At 59.0% G+C, this 17,272-nt stretch overlaps 1 protein-coding gene across 1 annotated transcript in view; it reads right to left on the bottom strand.

Annotated features, from left to right (window-relative positions):
- Positions 1 to 17,272, bottom strand: part of LOC134429068 (Fc receptor-like protein 5) — a 129,071-nt gene that overhangs the window by 25,380 nt on the left and 86,419 nt on the right. The window contains exons 6-9 of the mRNA XM_063176158.1: positions 11,566 to 11,835; positions 11,175 to 11,477; positions 11,009 to 11,095; positions 3,088 to 3,149 (exon numbers count right to left, since the gene is read on the bottom strand). Of these exons, the coding sequence (XP_063032228.1) occupies positions 3,088 to 3,149; positions 11,009 to 11,095; positions 11,175 to 11,477; positions 11,566 to 11,835 (722 nt within the window). The remainder of the gene's footprint in view (positions 1 to 3,087; positions 3,150 to 11,008; positions 11,096 to 11,174; positions 11,478 to 11,565; positions 11,836 to 17,272) is intronic.

The following is a 17,272-nucleotide window of genomic DNA, read 5'->3' as shown; positions in this document are numbered from 1 at the left end:
AAGGCCAGGGTGGGGGAAGCCCAGGGGTGAGGGGTCTGCAGGGAGGGCTGGGGAGGCTGTGGGGGATGGGGGAGTGCAGCTTTTACCCCCCAACACTTTCACTTTCTGTCTCCTGCAGAAGAAGGAAAAGGCCACTTGACACTTTTCTCACGTGGTGGGGAGGGTTCTGTCCTTAGGGGGCACATCCAGGGGGCTGCTGTCTTGGGGGTATCCTGTCCCAGGGGGGACACATGCTGGGGAAGAGGGTCCTGTCCTGGAGCTTGGCAGCTTCAGAGGAGTCCAGACTTCTCCATTCTTGCTTATCCCCTGCTGGATCTGAGCCAGCAAGAGCAGCTGGGGAATGGAACCCTGAGCAGGAAGGAGGCCCCAAACTCCTGCTCCTTGAAGCCAGTGGCCATCCAAGGGTGGGGCCCAGCCATGGCCCAGCCCCACTGCACAGGGATGGCCATTGCCCAGCCCTGCTCTGGCCAGCCCCAGGTGGCAGCCAGCACCTGAGGGTCCCCATTGTCCCTTTTGTTTTGATTCTGGCAGCTTTAGAGCTGCTGCAGAGGTGAGAATTCTGTGGGGGGAAAGGCCTGTCTGTGGTTTGCTCAAACCTGCAAGAAGCACCAATGCCAAAGGCAGCCCAAGCAGTGTCTCTGTGAGGGCCTTTGATGGTTTTCAGAGCAGGGCTGGCTGGAAACCGCCCCTGCAGGGGCAGGTGTGGGGGAACCAGTCTGGAAATGCAGCAATTGATCATTTTGTGCCTTTGCCCAAGGGACTGAGAGAGTCCCATAACTACTGCAAAGGCAACAACAATTGGGCTCCTTTTGTGTTATTGTGCTGCTTTAAGGGGTGAGGAAATCACAGGCAGGGCCTTTTCCACCCACAGAATTCTCTCCTCTGCAGCAGCTCTAAAGCTGCCAGAATCAAAGCCAAGGGGCAATGGGGACCCTCAGGTGCTGGCTGCCCCCTGGGGCTGGCCAGAGCAGGGCTGGGCAATGGCCATCCCTGTGCAGTGGGGCTGGGCCCCACCCTTGCATTGACAGGGGTCCCCAGGATGTGCCACCCCTGGGACAGGCACCCGGCCAGGAATGTGCAGGGACATTTCTGGAACCGCCACCCCCTGGGACAGGACCCCCCCATGCCAGGATGTGTAACCCCCTGGGACAGGATCCCCTCAGGACAGGACCCTCCTTGATGTGCCCCCCAGGACAGAAACTCCCCCGTTTGCCATCTGACTTTTCGCACAAATGGCCTCTTCCTTCTTGTCCAGGAAAAAGAAAGTGTAGAGAGGGCACAGCCCAATGCCTCCATCCCCAAAATCTCCCCCTCCCTCCCTGAAGCCACTGCTCCGCATTTTCCCTCTCCCCTGGGTGCCCCCAACCCCTTCCTTGCTCAGGTGCTCCCCGGGATTGCTGAGCCAGGAACCGGGGGTGAGGGGACATGGCACAAATGTGAAGAAAAAAAGGAAAAAAGAGAAATAAAGAGAGGAAAATTCAAAGGCAGGGGAGGGCGCAGAAGCAGAGGTACCCAAGACCCCCATGTGATGCCTGCTCACAAAAGGAGTACCCCAGGAGGGGCAGTGCTGGGCCCTCGGTCACCCCAAAATCTGAGGGATTCAGGGAAGGAGCTGAGACACCTGTGCCCATCCAGAAACTGCTCATCCCTGGCAGCCCCCATTGTCCTGGAAACCAACCATGGGCGCCCCATTCCTTAAGTCCCACCGTGCCAGGGACCCCCATCCCAGTACTGACATTCCCCAGGATTTCCATGGCCCAGCACCCCATTTCCAAGGAACCATCTCCACTTCTCTCCATTCCCCGAAATCCTCTTTCCTCCAGGACCTTGATTCTCCCTGGATCCCCATTCCCACGGAACTCCCATTCCCCCAGCGTCCCTGTCCCACGGCCCCAAACCCCTGGAGCCCACGTTCCCCCAGGACTCCCATCCCTGAGTCCCCCCAGCCCTGGGCACCCCCATTCCCTTGGCCCCCCCAACCCCAGTGATTCCCCCTCCTCAGGATCTCCATTTCCCTGGACACCCATCCCCACGTCCTCAAACCCACCAAGCCCCCCACTCCTGGGAACCCATATCGCACCTTGCCCCACCCAGCCTTGTCCCCAGTCTGTCCCCAGCTTGTGGCCACCCTGCCCCCACCAAGGGCCACCTACGCATGAGGTCAAGACCTGACCTCGCTTCCTTCCCCTTCATCCGAAGAGCCGCCAGCCAGGGGAGCGGTGGCCACAGCAGCGAGTGACAGCCAGTGCACATGGCTGGGGACACCGGGATGGCCGGGAAGGTGGTGCTGCTCCTGTGGGGTGAGTGCCCCAGGCATGGGCCTGACACCCTGGGGATGGGGAGGGGAGGGGGCACAGGGGAGCTGTGGGGTCTCCTGACGTCCCCAATGCCAGCAGAGCACAGAGCCCAGTGTGACCAGAGTTGTGGGGTGGCCTTGGGGACAGGAACACAGAACAGGAACAAAGAACTCAGATGTGGGGACAGTGGGATGGAATGTGGGGACGAGGATGTGGCAGAAGGAACCTTGGGGCTTGAGCAGCTGTGTGGACAGGGACACAAAGATGTAGGGACAGGGACAACAGGACCGGTACCATGTGCTTGGGCCATGAGTCCAGGTGCCATTGGAATGCGACGATGGGCACAGGGCCATGGGGATGTGGGTATGGGGCTGGCAGGGGTGACCTGTGCCAGCGTGGGGCCCCATGCATGAGCATGACTTGACTGCTGTGTCCCTGTCCTTGAGACATCTGTGCCACACCAGTGCCCCCACACAGACTGTTTGGCAACAGCCCCTAAACCCCATGCCCCTGTGCCTCTGTCCCTGCAGTGCCACCCCCACCCAGCCCTGTCCCTTCTCCCTTCCAGCCCAGACCCTCGGCCTCTCTGGTGAGTCCTCGGGGGATGCCATGACCCCACCCCGCTGTCCCCAGCCCTGCAACGGCCCTGGCAGGCTGGTGTCCCCTGTCACCCACAGGTGCCCAGACCACCCAGCTTGTCGTGGAGCCCCCCTGGAGGCCGGCGGTGCTGTGGGACCGGGTGACACTGACCTGCCAGGGCTCAGGGACTGCTGGTGCCACCATCTGGTACAAGGATGGGCAGCGGTGGGGGCAGGAAAGGCGCGATCACGTCACTGTCACTGAGATTGGCACCTACACGTGTGAAAGACCCGGCACCGGACTCAGTTCTCCCGTGAGAGTCTCAGACGGTGAGGGGGATTTGGGTGTCCCAAGCCTGGCACCCACGGGGTTTCTGAGGTCTCTCCTCCATGGGTCACCTGCTGTGTGACCAGAGCCCGTCCCCTGCTCTTGGGACATGCCAGAGCATCCCAGTGTAGAGGGACCCCCATGTTGGAACTGGGGACCCCTGGTGCTCTGGGTGTGACATAATGGGGGGGTCCTGGTGCCATTGGGTGTGACAGGACCCCTCTGTCCCCAGACCCGCTGGTGCTGCAGGTGCCGGCGTGGACGCTGCTGGAGGGGGACACGGTGACACTGCGCTGCCGGGGCCGGTGGAACAACACGGTCACCTCGGTGTCCTTCTACCACAAAGGGAAGAAACTGGAGGGACTCCGTGATAGTATAAAGCTGTCCCTGTCCCTCCTGCAGCTGAGCCAAAGCGGCAAGTACAGCTGCAGGGGCTGGGTGAGATTCTGGGGGCAGCAGGAGTCACCGCAGGTGACAGTGACAGTGCAAGGTGAGCATCCCAGAGCATCCCAGAGTGGGGGAACCGGTGTTGGAACTGGGGACCCCTTGTACACTGGGTGTGACCCAATGGGGGGATCCCCATGCAAACGCGACCCTGTTGTGACAGGACCCCCCTGTCCCACAGCCCGGTTAGAGTTGCGGGTGTCAGCACGGGAGCTGCTGGAGGGGGACACGGTGACACTGCGCTGCCAGCGCTGGCGGGACTATCCTGTCACCAAGGTGCGATTCTTCCATGGAGACAAGGAGGTGGAGGGGTCCCATAGCGGGACCGAGATGTTGTTGTCCCTTCTGCAGCTGCACCACAGTGGAAACTACAGCTGCAGGGGCTTGGTGGATTCCGAAATGTCATCGTGGGCACAGTCATTGCCAGTGACAGTGACAGTGCACGGTGAGAATCCCCATGGCTGGAACTCCAATATCCTGACACCCAAAAAGCCACTTCTGAGCACACTCAGAGTCACAGTCCTCGCCTCCCCTCTCCTTCCCAGAGCTCTTCTCAGTGCCTGTGCTGGAGGGTCCCCTCGAGCCCATCGTGGGGTCCCCCCTGACTCTCAGCTGCCTCAGCACCCCCAGCCCCCTGCGGCCCCGAGCCCCCCTCCTGCACGTGTTCTACCAAGATGGGCAGGTGGTGGGGGGCCCTCAGGGGTCCCCACAGCTGCTGGTGCCCACCTTGGGGGTCTTCAACTCGGGGAATTACAGCTGCCATGTGCACTCTGAGGGGGGGTCCGTGTGAAAGAGCAGCACCTGGATCCACATCACGGTGCGCAGTGAGTGTGGGGATGGGCACAGGAAGCCCCCAGAGACTCCCCGAGTGCCCTGGCTGGGGACCTCCAGGTCTCCCTGACACCTTTCTTGGGTCCGGCCACCTCTCTCCTGTGTCCTTCACCCCTCCTTGATGTGACCCCATCCCCAACATCCCCCATCCCCTTGTCCCTATCCCCCCATACCAGGTGCCAGCCCCTCCCAGTGGCCTCAGGCTTGTCTCTGTCCCTGCAGTACCCGTGGCCAATGCCACCATCACCCCCGGTCACCTGTCACACCAGATACATGCAGATGACAACGTGACCCTGCGCTGCTCAGTGCAGGTGGGCTCAGCCCCTGTCACCTTCACCTGGCTGCACAACGGGCAGGAGGTGGCCCGGGGTCCCCTCCTGGAGCTCAGGGACATCGATGTGGGACATTCAGGCACCTACCAGTGCGTGGCCACCAACCAGCTGAGACAGGACGGGCACTGCGTGTTCCACGCCTTTAGCCCTGAGCTTCCCTGGAGGTGACACCTGGCTCACCCTGGGTCACAGGTGGGGTCACATGGGATCACCAGGGAGTGTAGGAACCCTGGGGTGATGGGTGATCCTGATATGTCCCCCTCTGTTTCTTGCAGTGGCCGCAGGGGTCGGTGGGGCCCTTTTGTTCCTGCTCCTATTTGTGGCTGTCATTGTGGCCTGGCACCGGTGGCACCGTGTGGGTGGGTGACAATGGGGGCACAGGGAAGCACCCACAGCCCTTGACTTGGGAGGGGCTGAGTCCTCAGTGACCATGGCTCAGAGCTGTTGGAGGGTCCTGTCAGGATGTTGGGGGTTCTGTCAGGGGTCCCAATCCCTGCCAGGCTCGGGGATCTGGGGGCTCAGGGTGTTGGTGCAAGTGGGGTGGGTCAGGGATACTGGGGGCATCAGGGATACTGGGGGTGCCTGGGGAGAATTGTGTGTCTGGTGGTGGTTCAGCATTCCCAAGGGTGGATGGGAGCCCCTGGGTCTCCAAAGTCACCCCTCCAGTTTTCCTCTGCAGATGCCAGGAAGCACCAGGAAAGGTGAGTGCAGCCTCCAGCCATGATACACCCAAACCCCCAGCACCTCCCATCCCCTTCCATACACACCCTTATTCCCACAGGGCCCACCCAGACCCCCTGGCACCCCTAGTGGAGGATCCTCAGGCGACGTACATGGAGCTGCAAAGGCACCCATGGGAACCCAGTGACATCTATGACAATCTACACCAAAAGTTGTGATGCTCTGGGAAGCGGGAAGCACTGGGTGACACTGGGGGTGCTCCCTCCATGGCTCCTGTGGTTGCCCATCCTTCCAAGGGAGGTGGTCACGGGTCAGGGGAAGGCTACACAGGGCACCCTGTGCTCCCCATTTCCTCTCCCAGTATCATCAAGGGCTCCCCCATCCCTTTGCTCGTACCTGCAGGGGCTCCCCAGCCCCATCCAAGTGCCCAAGTACCCTCAGGGACTGCCCCATTCTCTCCCCACAGTGCTTGCAGTACACCCAGGGCTTCCCCATTCCCCCTCCCACTACCCCTGTCCCATCCTGCTGGAAAAGGGGGAGTCGGGGAGGATTCTTGCTGAAAGGTTTCTCGGGTGAAAATGAAGCACAAACGTGGCAATATTATATCTGAGAACTGTTTATTGATAAAGGAGGGTAAGGGTTATTATCGATGGGGGAGAGAAGAGAGTAGAAAGGGAAAAGGATAGAGAGAGAAACAGAAGACAGGGACAGCGTTACCACAAGGAGCCCGGGCGCTGGGTGGCCATCAGCTGGGCAGATGGGGTGTGTGTGCTGCAAGCCAGGGCGAGCCCACATGGCTTTTGTGAGTGGCTGGGCATGATTTCCAAGGACGGCACCTGCGTGTCTCTGGCATGGGCGAGTGATGGCTGCAGGCTGGCTGCTGCGGGCTGGCTGCGGGCTGGTGCTGCGGCACTGGTGGCTCTGGGCTGGCTGCCACGGGCTGGGGCTGTGGTGGGCAGGTGCAGCAGGCTCGGGGCTGTGGGCAGCACGGGAAACGCGGCAGAGGTGGCGGGTGGGTGCAGGCAGCATCTGCTCCATCGGGCAGCAATGAAGGAACATCCAGGAGGAGCAGGAATGAGCTGCCTCATGGAAGCAGCGAAGCAGGGAAGAACGGGTGTGGAGAGGGAAGAAGGAGCACCTGGAGGAAAGGGCAAGTGGGGGTAGTATCAGTGGTATTTTTGCCCAACATCTGGGAGGAATGGTGCATCTGACTTCATCTGATCAGAAGGCTAATTAAGTACTTTATGATACGGCATTATTCTATATTATATTACATTACATCTAAACTGAATCTGCCAAGCACTCAACTGCACTCCACTGCACACAATCTCATGACTGTCAGCCCACAGTTCCCACACACACACACCTGGATTCAATTGGTCAGTGAATCAAAACACTCTCACCAGAATCCAATCACCAATGCCCTTCAGGTAAACAATCTTCCACAATGCATTCCACGTGTGAAAAACACAGGAGCAGAAAATGAGATGAGAATTGGTTGGATCATTCTTTGCTTCTCTCACTGCTTTTCTCAGGTTCAGAGAATGTGAATCCCACAGGGGAGGAGTGCCAAACTGACCCTCTGAGAGAGCCCCTGATCCCTGCAAGAAACCCAAAGCAAAACACTCCTGTTGTGTCACAGCTAGCTGTTTTTATTTGCAAAGTCTCCTCCCACAGCCTGATTTCTCGGGCATTTTTTCATAGATATTTTTCTTCGGGCATCTGTCCCACCAGCTAGTGGGGGTCACTCACAGCCCGATCACTGAAGCTTTCTCTCCCCTGATTCTCTGTTGTGTGAAGCCTTGCCAGGGACAGGGTTCCCAGCACATGTACAACCCACAGAGTCATTTTTCACCTCAGGTGTAGCATATGTTGAGACATAAATCAAAATCAGATTTGTTCCTCGTAACCCCCATGTGCTTAGTGGCTCTGCAGTCCCCATCCCACTGCTCCCAATGAGGTGGCTTACTGGTGCCCATCCCAGTTCCAAGGAGGCACAGGACCTGGTTCCCTGCTCCTGGGACAAAAATGCAGCTCTTTGGTTAAACTGGCAGAAATGGTGTTTCTTTGTTCAGCTCTTTCAAACAAGCTGAACAAGGTGGGAACTTCCCTTGGAAGGGAAAATACGACCCCCTTCTCTCTGAACTATTATAATTTTGAAAAACAGGGCCTTTAGGTAAAGATATGGGAACAGGAATACCAATTCTTTACTGGCATATATTGACAGAACCATGTTAATAGAAATTGACTTTTACTGGATATTATATGAATTGATATTACATTATTGATTATAATGTTGAATAAATATTGCAATGTTGTTCAGATAGTGAAAAGTATTGTGGAGTGGCTGATGTTGTTGTGGTGGCCATCCAAGGGTGTGGCCCAGCCATGGCCCAGCCCCACTGCACAGGGATGGCCATTGCCCAGCCCTGCTCTGGCCAGCCCCAGGTGGCAGCCAGGACTTGAGGATTTCCCTGCCTCCTTGGCTTTCATTCTGGCAGCTTTAGAGCTGCTGCAGAGGTGAGAATTCTGTGGGAGAAAAAAACCTCCCTGCAGTTTACTCAGCACTTCAAGAAGCACAAAGCCCAAAGGGAGCCCAAGCAGTGTCTCTGTGAGTGCCTTTGGTGGTTTTCAGAGCCGGGCTGGCTGGAAATCGCCCCTGCAGGGGTAGCTGTGTGGGAACCAGTCCAGAAATGCAGCAATTGATCATTTTGTCCCTTGCAGCAAGGGTCTGAGATAGCCCCAAAAGCCTTGCATATCCCGCAACAATCTGCTCAACAACCTGACTGGGTACCTCCTCCTTCCTGCCTCAAACCTGCAGCCCTTTAGAATGGCCTAGAACGAGTGTTTGGCTTTTGGACATGGCTGCCAGACAAGAGGGAAAAGTGTGGAAATATTGAGCTGTATCTCTGACTGCAGCTGTGGTGGGGCTGTGGGGAGTGACCCTCTCTGGATTCCAGGTGTCCCCAAAGCTGCTCCATCCTTGCCCTCCTCGCCTGACTGAAAGGCTGAGGGTTTGCAGGAATTGGGGTGTAAAGCCACCAGAGGGGCTGCTGTGGACCACAGACCTGCCTGGGCTCAGGTGCTGCCTTCCTTCCATTTGGGATCATGGAGAGTGGCCATGGATGTTGTGCAGGGCGTGTGTCTTGTCCTGGGACACTGCTACGCTCCCAGTGGGCACTGGGATCCAACCTGCTGCCTTGGTGGCTTCTGTCCGCTGCCCGTGGTGGTGCCGGGACCGATTGGTGGCCGTGAGTTTGCAAAAGGAGCGATTTCCCCTCCTCCCTCCCGTTCGAGGCCGCCATGGCCCCTGAGGGGATGGAGCTGGACCGGGGCGCCCCCTGGTGGCCGGGAGTGCTCCCTGCAGCTCCCCTGCTGGCCGTGGTTTTAACTGCCAGAAAAACCAACAGCGCTGAGCGGGAGGGAAAGTTCTGGGTTTGTGTTGTTTGTTCTGTTCTGGTTTATCAATTTCCCAGAAAAGGGGTGGTATTCCTTTTCCTACACTTTGGCCTGGAAGCCAGAATATATTTGAAATTAAAGACAGTTTCTGAGATGGTTTTCTTTCCATTCCAGGAACTTTTCCCAGTTTCCTTGACAGATATTTCTCATTTGTATGAGTTGCCAACTTCTGGGTTCCAGTGTGAAGGGGACAGACACCCCATGAGGAGATAGGTTCAGGGACTTGGCCACCTCATGCTCTGCCTTTTAAGGCAGTTGAGCCACCCTGGGCCCTCTCCCCGGCTGGCACTTCTGGTCACCTGGCCACTAAGGAGCTGGCTTTGTCAAAGCGTCGCACTTTCCCCAGTGTGCCACAGGTGACAGACTGATGGACAAATGGAGCCCTGTCTCTTCAAAAGCAAGGCCTGACCCATCCCTGCCACACACAGGTATTCCAAAATTTCTCCAGACTTCAAATTTTTCCTGTCTCTGACACCACACCTTTTGCCATGGCCTGATTCCAAATGCCCTGGGCAAATGAGGAGGCTCAGGAACCTACTCAGGGACTTTGTGAGATCCTGGTGTGGGGAACATGGCAGAGGAGGGTGTTGGGACAGGGGACAAGAGAATCCAGAGCCTCCTGAAGGCCACTTTGGCCATCAGAGCAAGGAAGGTCCATGGCTCTGCCACATTCCTCTGGTGGAGGAAACGTGACGGCGGGGGAAGTGTTCGGGGATTGTTCTTTGTTGGTGGCTTTCCCTGGAAATTATTCCTTGTGTGACATTTTTGAGTCTGAACCTTGTTGCTGTTGTTTTTGTTCTTCCATTGCTGATTCAGAAACTGTCAGACTTTTGGGATCTTTGTGCCTCCATGGGGAGCGGTAGGGAAAGGGGCAGCAGCCCCTTGCTTTTAGTGGCAACCCAGAACTGGAGAATCCCATTCCTGAAGCCCAACAAAGCTGAACAAACACCATCTCTGCCAATTTAACCAAACAGCTGCATTTTGGACTAAATAAGAAGGAAATGGGTCCAGTGTCCCCTGGCACTGGGAGGAGCCTGGGAAGCCATGGGTGTACTGGGAGCACTGGGACAAGGAAAGGGGAGAACTGGGTGCCCTGTGAAGCCCCCCCCAACTCGTGGTCATCACCCCAGGCAGGATGGGCCACCACGGGAGCCATGGGATGGGGACTCCCAGTGTCCCCCTGTGTCACAGCACGTTCCCATGGATGTCACTGGTGTCCTGCAGTCGCCCATGTGGTCCTGGCAGCTCTGCGTGGGTCACCTGGGGGTCCTTGGGGGGGGACAGTAAGAGACACCTGGCTTGGTGTGACACCCATGGGTGACATGTCCGTGTCCCCACCCATCCCCCATACTCACCCCCTGCCCCCTCATGTCCAGCCCCTCCCCCACCTCCAGGGGATAAGGGGGTTCTGGGGGGCCCTGTGGGGATAAGGGGGGGTCTGAGGGGTGTCTGGGGAGGGGGTCAGGCAGAGTCATGGCTGGAACTCCCCACTCACCTGTCCTGGGATTTCCTGAGAGCTGCAAGAAAAAGAGGATGGGGTGATCATGGGGTCCCCTGGGCCCCAACCCCACCTGGGACATTTAAATGCCCACTGGAGCCCTGAGCCCCCACCAGACACTTGATTTCTACTGGACTGCCAGGTCCCTGCACCCCAAAGCACCCCTGAGGAGCCCCAGAACACCTGAGGAACCCAGGTACTCCAACCCCCTCCCCAGGAACCCTGACTGCCTGAGCACCCCTCAAGCCTCCAGGAACCCCAAGAATGGAATGCAGGAAAGCCTCCAAACTGCTTCAGAATCCCTGAGGAGCTCTTAACATCCCTGCACAACTCTCCAACACCTGCCTAAAAGCCCCCAGGAGATCCCAGTGTCACCCCAATATTCCTCAAGGCCCTTCCTGGGACAGCCCAGGACCCTCCAAAAGACCCCCAAGCAAAGGTCACTGGGGGCTCAGCTTCCTCCAGCTCAGGGGCTTTGGGTGATGCCCCAATGGCCCCCCAGAGTGTGGGGCTTCCCCCCAGTTCCTGTAAGACCTTGTACCCGCTGCATTGTCACTCACCCCGGCGGTGCCACCAGTGACAGACCCCGATGACAGCCAGGAGCAGGAGCAGGAACAAGAGGGTCCTGCCGACATTCACAGCCACTGCTGGGGACAGAGGGGACACATTGGGGTCACTCTGAACTGCAGGAGTCCTGAACACCCTGGTGACCCCCTGAGACCCCACCTGTGACCCAGGGTGAGCCAGGTGTCACCTCCAGGGCCAGCTCAGGGCTGAGTGCCCGGAACACGCGGTGCCCGTCCTGTCCCAGCTGGTTGGTGGCCACGCACTGGTAGGTGCCTGAATGTCCCACATTGATGTCCCCGAGCTCCAGGAGGGGACCCCGGGCCACCTCCTGCCCATTGTGCAGCCAGGTGAAGGTGACAGGGGCTGAGCCCACCTGCACTGAGCAGCGCAGGGTCACATTGTCACCTGCATGCACCTGATGTGACAGGGGACGATGGCTAATGGTGGCATTGGCCACGGGCACTGCGGGGACAGAGACGGTGCTTGTACCTGGTGAGTTGGAATGGGGCGCTGTGGGTGGGGTCATCCCCAGCCTGAGGGTCCTGCTCACCCAGGATGGTGACATTCAGGGGGTCACTCTCGGCCACGCTGTCCCCGTCACTGACCCGACACTGGTACTGGCCGCTGTCATTGTCCCCAACGTGGCGCAGCTCCAGGTCGGGGCCGGTGCCCAGCAGTGCCCCTGAGCCCTCCCGGTGCCAGGAGAAGGACAGGGGACCTGTCCCCACGGCCACTGCACAGCTCAGCACCAGGCTCTCCCCGAGTGCCACCTGTCCCCCAGGGGGCTGCACTGACAGGGACACCCCTGAGAGTGAGACCCCTGCGGGAGAGTGGGACACCAGGGAACAGTGAGGGACCCGGGGGGTGTCAGAGAGGGGCAGGGGAATTCCAGTGAGGGAGAGGGGGTGCAGAGATTAGGGGAGGGGGGCTTAGAAAGGAACCCCGAGAGATGATAAGGGGGTCAGGGAGGGAACACCTGGAGTGGGAGGTGGAAAACACCAGGAAGGGTACGGGGACCATGGGAGGGGATGGTGAGACTTGGGCAATGTGCAGAGACCTCAGAGAGGGGTGGAGGGACCCAGGGATGGGGGAGGGGACCCAACGAAGGATGGCGGGAAACACAAGCCAGGAATGGGGGGAGCTTAGGAGAGGCCCGGGGCAGGGATGGCAGGACACAGAAAATGCACCAGGGAAGGATGAGGGTACCCGTGTACGGGCTGGGGGTCCCGAGGAGAGACCCGAGAAAGGATGGGGGGGGGCAGGGAGGGATCTGGAAAAGGTTGGGTGCCCCAGAGCAAGCGTGAGGGAGGGGTGGGAGATGCCAGGCAGTGTGGGGGTCCCGAGGCATCTGTGGGGGCTCCCCGTGCCCATCCCCGCACTCACTGCACACCGTGACGCGGAGCCGGTTGCTGCTCTTCTGTACGGACCCTCCCCTGGGAGCGCACCTCACAGCCATAATTCCCTGAGTGGGAGACCCTCACAGCGGGCAGCAGCAGCTCCGGGGACTCCTGTGGGCCCCCCACCACCTGCCCGTCCTGGTAGAACACGTGCAGGAGGGGGGCTCGGGGCCGCAGGGGGCTGGGGGTGCTGAGGCAGCTGAGAGTCAGGGGGGACCCCTCAGTGAGCTCACGGGGACCCTCCAGCACTGGGACCGAGAAGAGCTCTGGGAAGGAGAGGAGAGGTGAGGACTGTGAGTCTGAGTGCACTGGGAAGTGGCTTTGGGGTTGTCAAGATATTGGAGTTCCAGCCGTGTGGGTGCTCACCATGCACTCTCACTGTCACTGCTGCTGACTGTGACTGCCAGGACCCCACCAAGCCCTCACATCGGTAGTGGCCGCTGTGGTGCAGCTGCAGAGGTGAAAGGGACAGCTTGTTTCCCTTGAGGGACATCCTGAGATCCTTCTCCTCCCAGTAAAATTGCACCCTGGTGAGATGGTTGTTCTGCCGGCACCGGCAGCGCAGTGTCAAGGTGTCCCCTTCCAGCAGTTCCTGTGCTGGCACCTGCAGCACCAGTGGGTCTGTGGGACAGGACGGTTACATCTCACTGATGAGACTGGTCTGGGGTGGGTGCCCATAGCACCGGGGATGTGTGGGTGCTCTGGGGTGCTCTGGGATGCACTAGGATGTCCCTGTGTGCAGGGCACAGGCTCTTGTCACACGAGGGGTGTGCGGCCATCCACGGAATGGAGCCCACCGTTACCGCTCTGGGGCCCCCATGATCTTTCAAGGTCTCCCCTCACCGTCTATGACTGTCAATGGGGGGCTGCGCCCAGTGCCTGGTCTGTCACATGTGTAGGTGGCACTCTTGGTGACAGTGAGGCGGTCCTGTCCCTCCTGCCACCAACGCTGCCCGTCCTTGTACCAGGTGGTGGCACCGGCAGTTCCCGAGCCCTGGCAGGTCAATGTCACCCGGTCCCATAGCACCGCCGGCCTCCAGGGGGGCTCCACCAGGAGCTGGGTGGTCTGGGTACCTGTGGGTGACAGGGGACACAAGCCTGCCAGGGCCAGTGTGGGGCTGGGGACAGCAGGGTGGGGCCATGGCATACCCTGAGGACTCACCAGCAAGGCCGAGGGTCTGGGCTGGAAGGGAGAAGGGACAGGGCTCAGTGGGGGTGTCACCATGGGGACAGAGGCACATGGGGTACAGGGTGTGGTGGCTGGCCCAGAACTGTCCCTGTGGGGACAGATGCTCTTGTGGGAAAGTATGTGGGTGGTCCCCAAATGTCTGGACAGGCAGGGGGACACGTCTGTGTCACAGCCACATGTGTACCACATCCATGTGGCACAGACCCCTTGGGAACAGGGACGCCGAGGCCACCCCGGGTTGAGGCAGAACATGGGGACACTGAGAACACCTCGGACATGAGGACACCATGGACCCAGCCCATGCTGGCCCATGTCACCCTCACCTACTCATGATCCCATCCCCATGATCCCATCCCCATGGGCACATCCTCACAGTTCTTGTCCCTGCATCCCAGTTTGCTTGTCCCTATCTCCGGAGCTACCTGAGCCCAAAGGTGCCAGTCCCCACATTCCTGTCCCCACATCCCCATCCCCAAATTCCTGCCCCTCTTCCTGTACCCAAAGCCACTCTACAACCCCAGTCCTACCCAGGTCCACTGTGGGTAACATGGACTGGCACTGCTGGCATTGGGGACCTCAGGAGACCCCACAGCCCCCTATGCCCTCTTTCCCTCCCCATCCCAGGGGTGTCAGGCCTGTGCCCAGGGCACTTACCCCACAGGAGCAGCGCCACCTTCCCGGCCATCCCGGTGTCCCCAGCCATGTGCACTGGCTGTCACTCGCTGCTGTGGCCACCGCTCCCCTGGCTGGCGGCTCTTCGGATGAAGGGGAAGGAAGCGAGGTCACGTCTCGACCTCATGTGTAGGTGGCTCTTGGTGGGGGCAGGGTGGGGACAGGCTGGGGACAGGCTGGGGACACGGGTGGGTGGGACAAAATGGTATGTGGGGTTCCCAGGAGTGGGGAACTCGGTGGTTTTGGGGAGGCAGGAATGGGGTCACTGGTAAATGGGGTCCTGAGGAGGGGGAATATCCAACAATGGGGGTGCCATTGGAATGAGCGTCTCCATACCTGGGGGGACTCAGGGATGGGAGTCCCAGGGGAATGTGGGCTCCAAGAATTTGAGTTCATGGGATGGGAGAATTATGGGTCCTAAGAAGATTTCAGGGGATGGAATGAATGGGAAGGGGTTCCTTCGGAATGGGGTGCTGGGCCATGGAGATCCGAGGGAATGTCAGTGTTGGGATGGGGGCTGCAGAGAGAGTGGGACATAAGGAATGGAGGCCCCATGTTTCTGTTCTTGGGGGAAATGGGGGTGCCAGGGATGGGCAGTGGCTGGGTGAGCCCATGGGTTGCAGCTCCTTCCCTGGGTGCTTCAGATTTTGGGGTGACCCAGAGCCAGCACCACCCCCACATGGTGCCGGTTTTCAGGGTGTCACCCCAGAGAGATTCTGAGCTGCTCTGGGTCTGTGTCCCCCAGCCTCCAGTGATTTTCCCCTCTCTTTATTCCATTTCCATCATTTTACCCCTCAATTTCACATCCCCCCAGTTCGTGCCTTGATGGTCCTTGGGGGCACCTGGAGCAGGGAACAGACTGGGGGAAGCCCAGGGTGGGGGAAGGCCAGGGTGGGGGAAGCAGGGGTGAGGGGTCTGCAGGGAGGGCTGGGGAGGCTGTGGGGGATGGGGGAGTGCAGCTTTTACCCCCCAACACTTTCACTTTCTGTCTCCTGCAGAAGAAGGAAAAGGCCATTTGACACCTTTCTCACATGGGGGGGAATGGTTCTGTCCTTAGAGGGCACATCCAGGGGGCTCCTGTCCTAGGGGAATCCTGTCCCAGGGGGGACACATGCTGGGGAAGAGGGTCCTGTCCTGGAGCTTGGCAGCTTTGGGGGGGTCCAGACTTCTCCATTCTTGCTCGTCCCCTGCTGGATCTGAGCCAGCAAGAGCAGCTGGGGAATGGAACCCTGAGCAGGAAGGAGGCCCCAAACTCCTGCTCCTTGAAGCCAGTGGCCATCCAATGGTGGGGCCCAACCATGGCCCAGCCCCACTGCACAGGGATGGCCATTGCCCAGCTCTGCTCTGGCCAGCCCCAGGTGGCAGCCAGCACCTGAGTGTCCCCATTGCCCCCTTGCCTTTGATTCTGGCAGCTTTAGAGCTGCTGCAGAGGTGAGAATTCTGCGTGGGCGGAAAGGGCCTGGTTGTGGTTTGCACTCCTCTGCAAGAAGCAAAAAACTCAAAGAGAGCCCAAGCAGTGGCACTGTGAGGGCCTTTGATGGTTTTCAGAGCAGGGCTGGCTGGAAACCCCCCCTGGAGGGGCAGCTGTGGGGGAACCAGCCTGGAAATGTAGCAATTGATCCTTTGTTCCTCTTTGTAAGGGACAGAGAGAACCACAAAACTAGTGCAAATCGCACAACAATATGCCAACAACCTTCCTGGGAACCTCCTTCTTGAACAAAATCTGCAGCCTTGAGGAACGTCATGGAAAGAATTCTTGGATTCTCACTTCGTCCACAAAAATAGAAAAGTGTGGAAGTATTGGTCAGCGCCTCCACCGGTGGCCGTGGTGGGGCTGTGGGGAGTGACCCTGTGTGGATTCCAGGTGCCCCCAAAGCTGCTCCATCCCTGCCCTCCTCACCTGAGTGAAAGGCTGAGGATTTGCAGGAATTGTGGTGTAAAGCCACCAGAGGTGCTGCTGTGCACTCAAAACCTGCCTGGGCTCAGGCGCTGCCTTCCTTCCATTGGGATCATGGAGAGCGGTCGCAGGTGTTGTGCAGGGCGTGTGCCTGGCCCCGGGACACTGCTACGCTGCCAGTGGGCACTGGGATCCAACCTGCTGCCTTGGCGGCTTCTGCCCGCTGCCGGTGGTGGTGCTGGGACTGATTGGTGCCCGTGAGTTTGCAAAAGGAGCGATTTCCCCTCCTCCCTCCCATCCGAGGCTGCCATGGCCCCTGAGGGGATGGAGCTGGACCGGGGCGCCCCCTGGTGGCCGGGAGTGCTCCCTGCAGCGCCCCCTGCTGGCCGGGAGTGCTCCCTGCAGCGCCCCCTGCTCGCCGGGAGTGCTCCCTGCAGCGCCCCCTGCTGGCCGCAGTTATAACTGCCACAAAAACCAACAGCGCTGAGCGGGAGGGAAAGTTCTGTGTTTGTGTTGTTTGTTCTGATCTGCTTTGTAAATTTCCCACTACAGAGCTGGTATTCCTTTTCCTACACTTTTGCCTGATATCCCCAAAATCTTGGAAATTAAAAAGGAGGGTTAGAGATGGGTCTTCTTATTCCAGGAAGGTTCCTACTTTCCTTGGCAGATATTTCTCATTTAAATGAGGTGCCAACTCCTGGGTTCCAGCGTGGATGCGACAGACACCCGAAGAGGAGACACGGTCAGGCACTTGCCCACCTCATGCTCTGCCTTTTAAGCCAACTGGGACACCAAGGGCCCTATTCTCAGGCGGCACGTCTGGTCACTCGGCCACTCAGGAGCTGGCTTTGGCAAAGCGTCACACTGTCCCCAGTGTGCCACGGCTGACAGACTGATGGACAGATGGAGCCCTGTCTCACCAAAAGCAAGGCCTGACCCATCCCTGCCACACATAGGTGTTCCAAAATGTCTTCAGACATGAAACTTTTCCTGTCTCTGACACCCCACCCTGTGCCCTGCCCTGATCCTGTCTGTCCTGGAAAAGGGGGAGGCTTTGGAACCCCCTCAGGGCCTTTGTGTCATCCTGGTGTGGGGAACATGG

Source organism: Melospiza melodia, chromosome 25 (assembly GCF_035770615.1).
Source record: "Melospiza melodia melodia isolate bMelMel2 chromosome 25, bMelMel2.pri, whole genome shotgun sequence".
Lineage (NCBI taxonomy): Eukaryota > Metazoa > Chordata > Aves > Passeriformes > Passerellidae > Melospiza > Melospiza melodia.
This window is presented reverse-complemented; position numbering and strand designations above follow the sequence as displayed.